The sequence below is a fragment of the Hemicordylus capensis genome, chromosome 4 (assembly GCF_027244095.1).
Source record: "Hemicordylus capensis ecotype Gifberg chromosome 4, rHemCap1.1.pri, whole genome shotgun sequence".
NCBI lineage: Eukaryota > Metazoa > Chordata > Lepidosauria > Squamata > Cordylidae > Hemicordylus > Hemicordylus capensis.
The window spans coordinates 124,677,899-124,693,741 of NC_069660.1; the positions used below are offsets into that span (position 1 = coordinate 124,677,899).

General features: G+C 44.3%; 1 protein-coding gene across 2 annotated transcripts in view; it reads left to right on the forward strand.

Moving 5' to 3' along the window:
• The first annotated feature begins 255 nt into the window (after positions 1-255).
• BTBD8 (BTB domain containing 8) overlaps positions 256-15,843 on the forward strand; it is a 65,434-nt gene continuing 49,846 nt past the window's right edge. Inside the window, exons 1-2 of one of the 2 annotated variants that reach the window (XM_053248004.1) lie at positions 256-387; positions 5,343-5,540. Coding sequence is in view for 1 of the 2 variants with exons in the window: in XM_053248003.1 (XP_053103978.1) it covers positions 462-604; positions 5,343-5,540 (341 nt within the window). In the remaining variant the exon portion in view is untranslated. Of the gene's footprint in view, positions 605-5,342; positions 5,541-15,843 lie in introns of both variants that reach the window. The other variant, XM_053248003.1, reaches the window with a different exon arrangement.

Sequence of the window (15,843 nt, forward strand, 5' to 3'; positions counted from 1 at the left end):
AAAAATTGGCCGTAATATTTTCCCCAACAAACCTTAGGGAATTAACATAGCTACCACGTGAGCACAAGAATGCTAAACAAGATGCAGGCGGGACTCGGAGGCGACAGATAGCGAGAACGGGTACAATTGGTCTAGCTGATGACTTTGCTGTCCAATGACAAGAGGGAAGGGGTGGGCACTTCTTCGGCACTACCCAACCGAACAGGTTTCCGGCATGGAGAAAGCGCTTGTCTCTCAACTCGATAATTTTGAGAGACTCCCTACTAAGAAAGATAAGCGCGGCTGGCGTAGGGGCCGGAGAGGAAACTGTTAGCTGAAATACAGAGATGCTCGTCTGAAACTGCGCAGCTTAGGGACCGTGTGCCAATCGCAATCCTCGCCACTGACGTGAGTCGTACGAAGGCTTGGTACTCCAGTCCAGAGGTCCTGCCTAGCCGCCCTGCGGGAGTGGCTCTTGGTTCATGGCGTGCTGTGGTGGAGACGCTGCCTCCAGAGGCCCTGGGGGGGCCCGGGAAGGAGGAGGAAAAGGCGGCGAGAGGGGTACCTCGGAGAGGCGGAGGCTGAAGGAGAAGGTGGCAGAACAACTGAAGCAGGACATGAGCAGGTGGAGTGGAGTAGGAAGCCTGTGGGGGGCGGGGGGGCACGGCGTAGGAGGGAACTGTTGGAAGTAATTCCCAGCAGGGACAACTTCAGGCAGAGCCGCACGCTGCTTTTTTCCTACGTGTATGGTACTTCCATGTAGGAAACAACGTAGTGAAACCCATGTACTGTATAGGTCTACATGTATGCTGATTGTGTGTGTCCATGCAATAGGAAACATCCCATGGGTTCAGTGTTTTAGTATTGTTTAACCCACCTTCTTGCATATCTAGGATTCAAGGTGACTATAATATAAAAGTGCCAATTATTTTATTTGCTTATTTTAGAGGTTGAGTCATACTCTCTTGTCCAAGCTACACTGCAGCAGCTCCTTATCGGTGCAATCCCATTGCTAATCCGCAAGCGAACTTGGGCCTGCTCTTTTTCAACTTGGGCCGAATCATCTCTCCTTAGGCAATCTATTGATTGATAGCTCTCAGATTGCCAGGAATCGCCATACCAGTACCACTCTTAACATAATGGACTCCTGCTCAGCATAGTTCACAGCAGCAGCCCCAAACTGCCGCATTCAAATGATCCTCCTCTAGGCGGCTGCCTTCAGATGCCCAATGGACCTGAAGTTTGCTTCTGAGTCCCCCAGTGCGCTCCCAGACGATTAAGATCTATGGTCTAGGAGACTGCAAAGTGGCAGGAATTGACTGTGCGGGCTTCCTCCAAGCCTGGAAGGAAAGCTGTGCCAGTCAATGGATTTCAAGCAGCAGGAGCAGCTTCCTTCCTTAACTCTGGTTTGGGCTATCTGCCCAAACCATACAACATGCTCCAGCCTCCAGTCTCTCGGTTTGGTGAGTGTACCTTACTACAAACCAAGGGTTCACCCAGAGGTTGGGGACTGAAACCCGTTGAGTTAGCCTCAGGTTTCCTGTGATGTCCGAAGGCAGCCCTGTCCTCCGCTTCACAAGGAGTTGGGTTACAGTCACCGTGCCCAGTTTAATATAAAAGTGCAAGTTTTAACCATATAAAATCATCACCCTAACTTTTACAATATACAAATGTATGGTAAAAATCTATACCATACAGCATGGCAGAGCAAAACTTCAGGCCAGATAATAATGATCTTAGTTGATCTTTTACAGGCCTGAAGAGAAAAGGCTGGTTAGATCTCCATGGGGTGGGAGTTTCATACTTGGGAGTTGCCACTGAAGAGACCAAGACTCTGGTGTCCACCAATTTGGATGGAGATGGTATCTGGATCAAGTCTTCACTTGACAGTTGAAGCATATTCTGTGGTTCATGCTGGAGCCAATGCTGTCAAACCACTTGGAATCCAGACTGTTTAGGGCTTTAAAGATCCAGTCTATCACCTTGAACAGGGCCTGCAAGTTAACTGATAAACATTGAAGCTCTTTTAATTGTGATTTATCATGACTGCTTGACTGGTACAAGGCCGCTGTTTCTGTGGCTACTGAAGTTTTCAGATCATCTTCAAGGATAGCTCCATATAAAGTGTGTTACCGAAGTTACTGTGGTATGGCTAAGGGCTCTGCTGAATTGCAAAGTTGCCAGTGTGATCTGACTGGCTGTTCACACACTCTTGCAGGTTTTCACTCTTCTTCCTCCTGTGTTCTTTTTCTCTGCCACACATCAAGCAGGGAGAGCATATTTGGCATTTGCCACCTGCTGGCCAACTCTTGCATTCAGTGATTCAGTAATCCACATTTTTTCATAATGTTTTTGTGACGCCTGGAAGTTTTACACACCTTGCTTTTAGCCTGCATCTCCTCCGGAATGGAGTGGGTGCGTTTACATATTGGGCAGATTTACCCCGAAGTCCCTGCAAGCTTTTGGGGAGCACTCCACACATGATTCGGGTTTTTCACTGCTTGTTAGAATGCAACCTGGTTTATATCCAGGGTAAAAAAATCCACTTTTTGCATCGTTTTTTTGGATAGCATTGAGTACACAGTAAAGCCTCCTGTGTGTAAAACTCCCAGTGGGTTAATCACTGAATACAAGAGCTGACCAGCAGGTGGAGCTGCCAATATTGTGCAAACTCTCTGCTTGACATGTGGCCAGAGGATAAAACATGGAACTTGCGGGGAAAGCTCATAACTTATTACAGTATGGAAGATCCCCTTATCTGTTTCTCCTTGCAGATGGTTAGTACTTTTTTTTTTAAGTACACAATATAAGCAAGAAAACACCCCCATTTCACCCCCACCCCCAACTTTCCCCAATAGCTAAAGGATAACTAATAAAAGCAGATGGACTGCTTTAGTATTGTGTCTGTAAACTTTTGTACTATTTTAATGTTGTGTGGTGCTTTTGGAGGCCTTTCTGAGTTGAAAAGTAGCTGTGAAATAATAAAATAGATAAAGGAGAAGAAGGAAATAAAGATTGTTAATGTATGGGCATATATTGGGAAAGGGATGGAGAGTGGAAGAAAAGAAAGAAAGATCCATGTCACAGTGGATCTTGCTGTTATGTTTATGCAGAATAGGTGCAACTCAAACCCATCAGCAACTCTTTCTGTCTGGCTAGGCAGTTACTGAGGAATGGAAGGAAAGCACTGGGATTATCATTCTGTTGGCACATACAATCTGTGTAGCGTGTACAAATCAGTATGTATGTACAGTTATTCACATATTATGTTTGACATATCTACAGGAGTACACTTCCTCTCTGCACTTTGCATTTGAGGGACCTGTACTCAGATTCACTTTTAAAATAAATGCATGTATGTAGAGTCATTCATCGAAAAATATATACATGTGCACAACCACCTGTTCACACATACAGAATATTGTCTAGTTCTTGCGCTTAGACGACCAGGAAAGAAATGGCTTAGCGATAGTTCAGTAGCACCAAACCATAGTTTATAAAGCCAAATCAAAATTTGTCATGGTATCAGAACCAACATCTGCTGTGATTCTTCAGTGGCTGCTAAACCTGGATCTGAAATGTGGTTTGAAGGGGAAGAGCCATAGCACAGTAGCAGAGCTGTAGCTACTACTCAGTTGTAGAGCACATGCTTTTGATGCAGATGGTCCCTGGTTCTGGCACTTGGTCCTTGGCACCTCCAGGTAGGGCTCCGAAATATCTCTGCTGACACCCTGAAGAGCTGTTACCAATCTATGTAGACTATAATTGATCCATCTAGATTGCATTGAGTATAAGGAACTGAAGGATTATCAAGGTGGGAGAAGAAACTGCTCAAATGCCACAATTTGCCTGTATTTCTAGAATACAAACCGTGCTTTGGAATCCACTCTGCGGTTAGTGAAAATATGGTTTGGCCTTGGTAACAAACTGGGTCTGGTCCCATGATTTAAAACCAAAGAAGATAATATTTTTATTTTATCTATCTATCATATTTTTATACCGCCCAAAACTTACATCTCTGGGCGGTTTACAACAAGATAAAAACAAAGGTAAAACATTAGTTAAAAACAAAACAAGAAATTTAAAAAACCACAATTATTTTTTAAAAAAAACAATATTCTAAAAACAACATTAAAACAATATCAGTTAAAAGCCTGGGTGAACAGATGTGTTTTTAAAGACTTTTTAAAAATTGTCAGAGATGGGGAGGCTCTTATTTCACTAGGGAGTGCATTCCAAAGCCTTAGGGCAGCAACGGAGAAGGCCCATCCCTGAGTAGCCGCCAGACGAGCTGGTGAGCCAGTGGCAAATGCAGGCGGACTTCTCCTGATGATCTCAATGGGCGGTGGCGTTCATGACGAAGAAGACGTTCTCTTCTTTTGGTAGAATATATATTTGTTTTTTTAAAGTGCTGACCTAATGTTATATCTAATAGTTCAAAATGAACCTTACCGGTGTAGAATATAGCAGTTTGTGTTTTGTGTGTTAGGATTTATGTGTGTGCATTTACTTGCACATATAGTAGTCAAGATGTATCTGCCCGAACAAGAGATTTAAACTCTAGAAATTTGGATGAGGGAGCACTTCCCCAAAGGTGTAATAGGGTCCGTGATATGACAGGGACAGGTACAAAAAAATGAGAAAACGTCACTAGTAGATAGGGGTGTGCACAGACCTGTTCAGAGGCCCTTTTACAGGCCTCCAAACAGGTTCAAACACCGGGGGGGGGTTGAAGTTCGGGGCTGGGAGGGTACCACTTTAAGGGCGGGGGAGGGTGCACACCCCTCCCCCTGCTTTCCCCCTGCTGGCGCGTGTTGCCCATAAAAGCCTTCAGGTCAGCAGTGTGCCTCCCTGCCGCCCCTTCATCCTCTTTGCTGAAAGTGTTGGGTGCATGTGCGCACATCGCGTGCACGTGCATGTCGGCATGCGCACGTGACATGTCCACGCGCACCCAGTATTTCCGGCCAAAGAGGGGGAAGGGGCATCAGGGAGGTACACTGCCACCCTGAAGGCTTTTACGGGCAACTAGCACTGGCGGGGGGGAAGCGGGGGAGGGGTAAGTGCACCCTATCCCGCCCTTAAAGTGGCACCCCCACCCCTTCGAGCCACCCCCACCTGGTTCCTTGCATATCCCTACTTGTAGATAAGGACAGTTAGAACATATGAAAACATTGCTGCCTTGTCCAAAATTGGGCAGGGACTATTACTTTAATCCATCAAGGATATGTTCTACTCAGGTCACTAATCTTACTAGCATTTTTTCCACTATGAAAATCTTTTAAAATTACTTGGACAAAATGCCTGTGTGTCTCTTTAAACCTTACTTTTAGCTCAGCTATGAAGTTATTTCTGTTTTCTTACAGGCTTCTTAAAGAGGAAACCCAAACTGATGTCATTTTCTGTGTTGGCAACACTCTGTTCAGAGCGCACAAGGCAGTGCTTTTAGCAAGAATTCCAGATTTTTTTTCACACATTATTGGAAGACTGGTCCATAATCTGAAAAACAATGAAGTTCTTAATCTGGAGAATTTGGAGCCCTCTGAATTTAAAACATTCCTGCAGTAAGTTTCCACTTTTCTTATTTTATTATTTTAAAATGCATTTCAAGCCAGTATTGTGATACCTGTTGGGATAGTTAACAAATCTGTTAGAAATTGGTAGTTTTGTTAGGCCACCCTGCACCATTATAACTCTTCTGCAGGTGTCAGCAGATGGGTCTGACTCTTAAGTTGTCAAAATGGAGTTTTGGAGCAGATGAATTTATTAGCATATCATAGGAAAAGAGGGTGTTGTCCGAGTTTTATAACTTGTAATGGATTTTGTAGGCATAATCTATTTTTTTCTGCTTTTGTTATTTGTGTACATAAATTTATCTTTATATTTAACTTGACAAATAGAAAACAAAGAGGTGGCCAGCTGGTAGTAATGGGAGTATTACTGCAAAAATATTCTTGCAAGTCTTCAATGATCTACATTAAGCTGAGAGGTAGATAACCAGCACTGAATAATTATTGTTTTGCTTCCTTGATGAAATTAATGTTTCCACATGTCTTCTAGCTTAATTATCAGACTTTGTCCAAAAGTTGACATGTTTTCATCAGGGGTACTTTGTTGGAAAGATTTACCTTTCTTGATATTTAAAAGGTATTCACCAAGTACAGTTTTGTTTTTCTGCTGAATGGAACAATTGTAAATATCTGTATTGATGGTCACGTATGCATACATAGTGAGCTATATGGAAATAGGGTGTATGGAATATTATATATGATGTCCATTGCACAACTGAATTTGAATTATGAAGTGAACATTAGTGTACCAGTTTTAAAAGTGTTCAGTTGATACATGTTTGCTTGCTTTGACTAAGGGCTGAATAAAAAAGAAAATAATGAATATATTCACAGAATGTAAAGTTATGTAGTGCATTGTCTATGTGTGTATGCAGTGTGCATTTGCTTTGCTTTAACAATACCTAACTATGAATATTTATCTAAAGGAACTGTTTACAAACTGATAACTGAGTAATTTGTAGTGCTTGATGCTACCGCCAAAACTGGAAATAATTAAGAAGCATCCTGCTCGCTTACTGACTGTTGTTTCAAGAAATCCACAAATTTAAGCTTAATCTGACTTGATTTTGTCATACTTCCCTTGTTCATGGCTCTTAAGCACGTAATTGCTTAAATGATATGATAGCAATGTGACTAAATAAGATAATTCACTTTAAACATAATCCATTATCTTCCTGCTGGCTCCAATACTGTTGTTGAGGATGAAATGTAATGCTGCCTTGGTTTGCTGTAAAGAGGTATCAACTACCAGAACAAATGCAGTGTGTAGGGTCCTTAAAGAATCCACATAAAATGGAAGGTTGCTTTGCTTCAGTCTGAATCTTCCAAGAACAAGTACAAACTGGAAATGAAACATATGGAATAGACATGGAAGCTAGTTCCTTTGGTACACTCTAAAAACATAAAAAGAGCCTTTCTAGATCAGACCAAAAGTTCATTCTTCAGCATCTGGTTTCCGACAGTGGCCAACCAGATGTTTCTCAAAAGCTCACACGGAAATCATGAAGGCTCAGCAAGCATTATGCAGTGGTAGGGCTGTGCACAAAACTGGATTTTCCAGTTCAGATCAAATCTGGATGAGATTTGAGCTGGCCTGGCTCGGTTTTGGCCTGGTCAAGCTGCACCCAGTTCAAGCTGCACCCAGTTCGAGTTTAAACCAAGCCAGATTGACAGGATCAAAACTATATGGTAAAGAGGAATCTGGTGAGGATTCCCCTTTACCAGTACAGGGCAGATGGGCTTTTCCAAGTATGGAGGGGAGGGGAGTAAAAATGTACTCTCAAGTACAAGCTGTGACTGTGGTGGCAGCCAGTGGGGCTATACCCCACCAGCCTCCCTCTGTGGCCTGAGCCAATTCATGCCTCTGCTCAGGGCTGAGGCCCATACCAACCCCAAACCTGCCTGGGAGGCCAGCGGGAGTGGGGGGAGCCACAGCTGTGGCTCGTACTTGTAAGTACATTTCTATTCCCCTCCCACCCACTCTATATGTAGGAAAGCTCACCTGCTCACTGGATTCCCGTTTACCAGTATAGCTCTGAGCCAGCTCAGTTCGAACCTGATTCAGCTCAAACTTAGACTGGCCAAGGCCAGTCTGGTTCAACCCCAAACCTGTCAAGCCTGGCTCGAATCGAGCCAGCTCGCACACCCCTATGCAGTAGCAGACTGCTTTTGAACACAGAGGTTCAATTTAGATACCATGGCTAGCAGATATTAGCAGATGTAGCTCGGTGTTGTTTACAAAATGGGTATAATGAAAGTCAATCCATTGAAGTCAATGAGATCTTCTTATCCTATAAGTCAAGCGCAGTTTTCCTGTTGGCATTCTGACAGTGGGGGATGGGCAACAGGACACTGTCACCTGTGAGGTAATTTTGAGATTGGAGGGAGTCACTCTCTGCCTAACAGAGGATGTTGAGCGGGAGGATGTTGCGGGGAGGAAAGGGATGCCTCAGTCTTGTGCAGGCGAGGCTTATTCAGAAGTAAGCCCTTATGAACAGAGAGAGATTTGAGAGAATATATCCTACACTGTGTGCCTGTATGCATCTTTGCATTATGTGAATGTGTTTTGTGTTTCCGTACTCATGTGCGTGTGTTGTTTCTGTGCATGTATGCTTGTTTGGGCTGCGTGTGTGTACTTGTGTGCTGTGTGTGTCTATGTCTTTGAGTGTGCATACATGTTCATGTGTGTCTTTGGGTGTGCGTGTGTGTTTGCATATGAATATGTGCATCTTTGTATGTGTGTAGATGTGCCCAAGTGTTTGTATGTGCAAATGTGTCCATGTGTGCCTTTGCACATGCATACATGTGTGCTTGTGTCTTTGCGTTTGCATATGTGCACATTTCTGTGTCCGCATGTGCATATATGAACTACACTGACTGCCAGTAAGTTTCCGGGCAAAATACAAAGGTCATTACCTATGATGCCCTTAATGGCTTGGGTCCAAGGCATTTAAGAGAACACTTTCTTCTTCGTCAACCCTACCACCTCTCAAGATCATCTGGGGAGGTCCAATTGAGGTTGCCACCAGCTCGTTTGGTGGTGACTCAAAACCAGGCCTTTTCTTGAGTTGCCCCCCCGGGCTTTGGAATTCACTTCCTAATGAAATTAGACTTTCCCCTTCTCTGAATGTTTTTAAGAAGAAACTAAAAACATACCTGTTTAGTCAAGCTTTTAGTTTATAGTTTTAAAGTTTCAGTTTTTATAGTGTTTAATATATTTTAAATTATTTTAATTATGTTAATGTTCTAATAGTTTTTATATTGTGAACCGCCCAGGGCCTTTTTGTATAGGGCAGTGGTATTATTTATTATTATTATTACATTTCTATCCCACTCTTCCTCCAAGGAGCCCAGAGTGGTGTACTACATACTTAGGTTTCTCCTCACAACAACCCTGTGAAGTAGGTTAGGCTGAGAGAGAAGTGACTGGCCCAGAGTCACCCAGCAAGTCTCATGGCTGAATGGGGATTTGAACTTGGATCTCCCCAGTACTAGTCCAGCACTCTAACCACTACACCATGCATTAAATAAATATGTGTGCGTGTGTGTATATGTGCACACTGTGTGCTTGATATGCATGTGTGTATGCACAAGTATGGATGTTGTGCATATTTATGTGTACATTTGTAATGTACATGTACATTTATTTTTGTGCACATGTGCACTTGTTGGTGTATGTGCTTTTATGCGCGTGTTTTGTGTGTGCATTTATGGTGCATGTGTGTGTTTTTCTCTGTGTGTGTGTGTGTGTGTGTGTGTTTGCATTTTTGGGTGCAAGCATTTTCAAATTCATTCCATACACCCTCCAAACCACCACTGTTTATCCCCCACAGTGCTGTAACCACTTACCTGGCTTCCCACACCTGTCCCTCTTCCTTTGGAGTTCACATTCCATAACCAATTGAATAGATTCAATAATCCAAAAACCTTTGGTTTAGGATGAGAGTTGGGATGTTTTTGATTTTCACTTGTGCTCTAGGAAGCATGGAAATCACGGGTTGGGGTGGCCATCTTGATTTCTGCATTGTGGAGGCTGTGAGGACTTTGTGTGGTCTTGCGTGTTGTGCTGACTTTGGAGGTTGAGCTCCATTCACCCACCCTTTGCCTTGGTCTTTTAGCTCGGGATTGGCCTGTGGCAGGGGTGCGTTTTGGTGGAGGTTCAGTGGGTGCAGCTTTCCTGGTTGCTTGCTGGAGCTGCTCCTGATGGATTTCTGCATGGTGCATCACAGTGCTTCCCCCAAAGGCCACCTATATTGTAAATGTGCAGCCAGACATTCAGCAGTCCCCCAGTCTGGCTGGAATCATATCCTACAGACACAACTGATGGAGTGACTACTGTAATGCATGCTGTACATAGTCCAGAAACTCCAATTGGTACACAATGCAGCAGACGGACTGGTCTCTGGGACTACCTGAAGGGATCGTATAAAACCGGTTTTAAAAGAATTGCACTGGCAGTCATATATGTTTCCAAGTGAAATACAAAGTGCTGGTTATTATATAGAAGGCCCTTAATGGCTTGGGTCAAGGGTACTTAAGAAAGTGCCTTTTTTTGTCATGAACCCTGCCACTGATTAAGATCATCTGGAGAAGTCCATTACAGATGCTGCTGGCTGGTTTGGTGATGACCTGGGACCGGGCCTTCTCTGTGGCTGACCCAGGGCTTTGGAATATACTCACTGTCAGAATAAGAGCATCTCCATCTCTGATTGCTTTTAGGAAGACTCTCAAGACACACCTGTTTTCTAACACTTTTAACTGAAATAAATTTCAAACTGTTTAATTGTTTTTATCCCATGAAGTTGCCTTAACTTTTTTATTGTGTGAAATTGTTTTATTTTTACTCTGGTTTATATTTGTTGTTTTAAATTGTGTATGCCGCCTAGAGATACACATATGATGTGGTATCTATATATTTAATTCTCTTGGGGCATGCGTGCCCAGGATTTGGCAGCAGAACTCTCATGACAGGCTGCGAGAGTTCTGAAGTGAGGACTGAGGAGGAGAGGGGGAAGAAAGTGCCGGCAGTGAGAGAGAAAGGCAGCGGCGAGCAGCAGGCCGGGGAGAGAGCGGCGGGCAGGGGGAGAGAAAGGCGGGGGGCGGGGGGGAGAAAGGCGGCGGCGGGCGGGGGAAGAGAAAGGGGGCGGGGGAGAAAGGTGGCGGGGGGCGAGAAAGGTGGCGGCGGGGGGAGGAGAAAGGCGGCGGCGGGCGGGGCACTTCTTGGCTTTTGTTTGACTTATTCTCCACCTTTTCCAGCTTTACATCTTTTTGAGATGGGGAGACAGCTGCTCTACATAATAATCCTAATGCGATCATGCCATCTACTTGTATAAAATAATTTTGATAGTGGCAGTGAGTTCTATCTCTTTTCATACAATCCTTGGCATGGATTTTATTTTTATCCAGCTGCTGGATATCACAAAGTGCATCCCTTCACATTTACTTAGAATGAATCTCATTTGGCATTTAGGCATTTGTTCACCCAGTTAGAGAGCAGAACACTTCATTCTGCTGCAGTGATCATCCTAAATAATTTATCATCTGCAAATTTTCTCACCACGCTCCTGATACCACATAATGTACAAACGTATATGTAACATAACGTCTATGTTAAAGAACAGCGCTCCCAATAGAGATCCTTGAGGTACCTTGCCATTTACTTCATTGTGAGAATTGTTCTACTCCCTGCTCCCTGTAATTTAATCAGTTACAAATCATAAGAGGGCCCTTCCTCTTATCCCATGACAGTTAATTTCGTTTGAGGGGCTTTGCCAAAAGTTCTTTGGAAGTCCAAATATGTAATACCTCTCGGGTTACCTCTGCCAACTTTCATCTTTCAGAGAATTTGAAAAGGTTGGTTAGGCATGACTTCTTTTTTATAGAGATAATGCTGATTCTTTTGCAAGGCATGTTCTTCTGTATGCTTAATAATGTTTAGTTAGTTTTCATAATGCTTTTTATTGGTTTATCTGGAACAGGCATTAGACTAACTGGCCTGCAATTTCCTGGCTTCCTTATGGATTTCTTCTTTAAAACAATTGGCATTATGTTGGCTGTAGCATAACCAAGACATGAAAGCTAGGGGAGGGCAAAGGTTGGCTGGATTCTCTGTTGTTTCTGTGTAATACAATCAGAAGGCTGCGTTTGGGTGTGGTTAATATAAGTGTCTTGCTGGATCAGTCCCAAAGCCGGTCTAGTCCAGGATTCTGTTTCCCACAGTGGCTCACCAGGTGTCTCCAGGAAGCCCATGAGCAGGAGAAGAAGTTTCCCCCCATTTCCTGCCATTACTTCTCTGCAAACGGTATTCAGAGGCTACTAGGGATGTGCACAGAACCAGTCCGTGGGCTCTTTATGGGCCTCGGAACCATTCTGAACGATTGGCAGTACTTCCAGTTCGAAAGTGGGGGGGCATACCTTTAAGGTTCTGTGCACATCCCTATGGGGGACAACTTTATGGGTGGGGGAGGGTGCCCTTACCCCCACCCCTCCCGCCATGTTTCCCCTGCCAGCGCTCCATTGGAAAATTCTCCATTGGGGCAGCAGCATACCTCCCTGCCACCCCGTTCTCCTCCTCGGCCAGAAGTAAAACAAAGTACCCAGCACATGTGCACGTACGTGTTGCACTCGCTTGCGTGCCCGCCTGACGTGTGCATGAGCGAGTATGATATGCACGTGTCCAGCGTGCGCATGCGCGCCGGGTACTTCCTTTTACTTATGGCCAAGGAGGACACTGGGGCGGCAGGGAGGTACGCTGCCACCCTGATGGAGACTTTTCCAATGGAGCGTCGGTGGGGGAAATATGGGAGGGGTAAGGGAACCTTCCCCCACCCTTAAAGGTATGCCCCCCGTAGGGATGTGCACGGAACCAGTTTGGAGGCCCTTTATGGGCCTCTCGAATGGTTCGAAAGACAGCAGGTTCCACCAGTTCTATGGTGGGGGGTGCTGCTGCTTTAAGAGCAGGGAAGGCTGCACTTACCCCTCCCTCTGCTCTTCCCTCACCGGTGCAGCTTTTTTCCAAAGTTCACTGGGGCGGCAGCATACCTCCCTGCCGCCCCATTGACCAGATACAACTGGAAGTATCCCACGCTAGGGATGTGCATAAACCTGTTTGGAGACCTTTTTACGGGCCTTCGAACAGGTTTGAACACGGGGCCAGTTCGAAGTTCAACGGGGTGTGTGTGCTGCTTTAAGGGCGTAGGAGGGTGTACTTATTTCTCCTGCTGCTCCCCCCCCCCGCTGGTGCTCGTTGCTGTTAAAAGCCTTCGGCACAGCAGTGTATCTCCCTGCCGCCCAGTTGCCCTCCTTGGCCAGAAGTGGCCGGATGTACCGGGCATGCATACATCTGTTGCATGCACATGCACTCGTCTGCCATGCACTCGTGTACGTGCAGTGGGCACACACATGCCCGGTACTTCCGGTTACTTCCGGCAGCAGGGAGGTACGCTGCTGCCCCAAACACTTTTAACAGCAATGAGCGCCGGTGGGAGGAAAGCAGAGGGAGGGGTAAGTGCACCCTCCCCCACCCTTCGAACCACCCAGCCACAGTTCCGTGCACATCCCTATCCGACACGCCTGTGTGCGCTGGCATGGACGATGGACTTTGGAAGAAAGGAGTGCTGGCGGGGGAAGAGTGGAGGGAGGGGTAAGTGCACCCTCCCCTGCTCTTAAAGCCCACCCCCGCCTGGTTCCGTGCACATCCCTACCCCCCTGCCTCTTCCGTGCACTTCCCTAGAAGCTACCTCTGAACCTGCAAGTAGCATATAGCCATCAAGAATAGGAGCCATTAATAAACTTGTTCATCATGAATTTGTCTAATCTCCTTTTAAACCCATCCAAGCTGGCGGCCATCACCGTGTCCTGTGGCAACAAATTCCATAGAATAATGATGTGCTGTATGAAGAGGTAAACCCTTTTGTTGGTTTTAACTTTCCTGGCAATCAGTTTCATGGGATGACCCCAGGTTCCAGTGTTGTGAGGCAAAATTTTTATAAACCTCTGTCACATCTTTCCTTAGTTGCTTTCTTCCTAAACTAAAAAACTTCAAATGTTGTAGCCTTTCCTCATAAGGAAAATTCTGATAATTTTGATTGCCCCCTCTTATGGGAGCAAGGCCTGCTGCCCTGTAGGTATCCTACAGATACCTGTAGCAGGTTTATCCCAGCTCTCGGAGTGGACACCCAAGGACACTCCTTTATTTTCTCCCATTCAAGTGAATAATTACTACTCCCTTCTGTATGGAAAAGTAAAAGCCTGCACTCTTGAGGACATTGATGTGGTGAGAGAAGAACTCAGTCCCACGATGTCTCTGCATAGACACGCATTTCACTCACCTGTGATCCTGGCAATATACAGCTCCTCTATCACCCTGATGGGCATTAGTCCTCAAGACTGAATGACCTCCCAGCCAAGAAGTGGCCCTAGACCATTTTAATCCTTTTTCATCGCTTCCTAGAGATACTGGTCCTCCTCAGAGAATGTATTGACAGTCACTTGTTTGTGTCCCAGAAACCATATGCTACATGAAATGCATGAGAGACAAGCCCAGTGCTTTATTGCCCTGACTGAGTAAATCACTGCTGTTGACAGGTTGCTCCATGGAGGTTAAATGGCATGGCCACTGAAAGCCTGTGGTGTGTTGGGGAACTGCGTCTTAGACATTCTCTTTGTAATGCAAGAGTGAGTGGCATATTGTTTTAATTAAACATGATTATCAGGCCCGCAGGGAAGAAGCTATGTTAGTTTAGCCTGCATTTTATAAAAGTAGAATGTCTATTTTGAGAGGTTTCCAGGGAGTTTGTGGTTGGTGGAATTTTTGCCTCTCTTTAACTGATCAAAGCATACCATATACTGAATAGTAGTCCTAACCAAAGCAGTTAAGTTAGCTGTGTAGATCAAAGATATACAAGAGGAATTGGATTATTTGTTGAATGAAATGTCAGGACTGTGAATTCTAACCAACCTGCTGTAATTGTTCCCTTGTTACTAATTTTTTTTGGGGGGGGGGGTTCCCTGTCTTTTACCTTTTGGTTTGTAAGTGTGACAGTGTTTCTGGTCCACAACAGACTGTTGGTAAAATCATTTGATGGTGAATTTCTTTGGCCTCACCACAAATTGAAAAGGGAGAAATGCTGTTCTTGATGTGTCCAAAGCTTGAAAAGCAATGATTTTTGTCGATTCCAATTAGCAGCTGCATAATCAAATTAACTGGTGCAATGCAGGAGGCTTTAGGAAAGCAGAGCAGTGGAATTTTTATGTTTTGAAGCAAACATCCTAGACAGACGTTTCATTACTGCTGCAATTGTAGTGTGAAACAGAAATGTACAAAAGCTCTTCAGGGAAATTTTACAAAGGAAAACAAAAGATGTGTAGGCCTCTCATGCAACTTAAGCATTCCAATAGGCAGCAAATAATCTCGAATATCAATCTCGTATACCGTATTTACCCGAATCCAAGATGGGTTTTCCCCCCAGTTATTTCCTGTTAAATATAGGGCGGTCATCATGAATTAGAATCTTCTTTTTGTGGGGTAAATACAGGTATAACCGGTATTTAACCTCTATCTTTTAAGGCATTGTCTTAAATTCAGAGTCAACTTCTATTCAGGTAAATACAGTATCTCATGGATCTGGCTTCTTTCAGCTGAACATAAGTAAATTTTGGTCTTCTTGTCATCACCTCAGTGTGACAGGCTGTTTATCAATAGCATGTACTCCATTGGTTTTTCTCTAATTAACAGCCTTTATTTTTTCTGTGATTATTAGCAGCTGATTTTATTTGGGTTCTTGGTAGTAAGTATTTTCAGTATGTTTAAAGTATTAGAGAAAGGATGCATGACTTTGAAATGCAAAAAAACCCAACTTCACATATACACAGATGGGGTCTGAGCTGACTGACCAACAGAGAGATCTTGGGGTCATGGTAGGCAGCTTGTTGGAAGTGTCAACTCGGTGTGCGGCAGCTATTAAAAAAGGCAAATTCTGTGCTAGGGATCATTAGGAAGTGGATTGAAAATAAAAATGGTAATATTATAATGCCCTTATACAACTCTATGGTGCGTCCACATTTGGAGTACTACATTCAGTTCTGGTCACTGTATCTCAAGAACGACATTGTAGAACTGGAAAAGACACAGAAGAGGGCAACCAAGATGATCAGGAGCCTAGAGCACTTTCCTTATGAGGCAAGGCTACAGCATTTTAGTTTGGAAAAGAGGCAACTAAGGGGAGATATGATAGATGTATATACAATTATGCATGGAGTAGAGAGAGTGGACAGAGAGACATTTTTATCCCTCTCT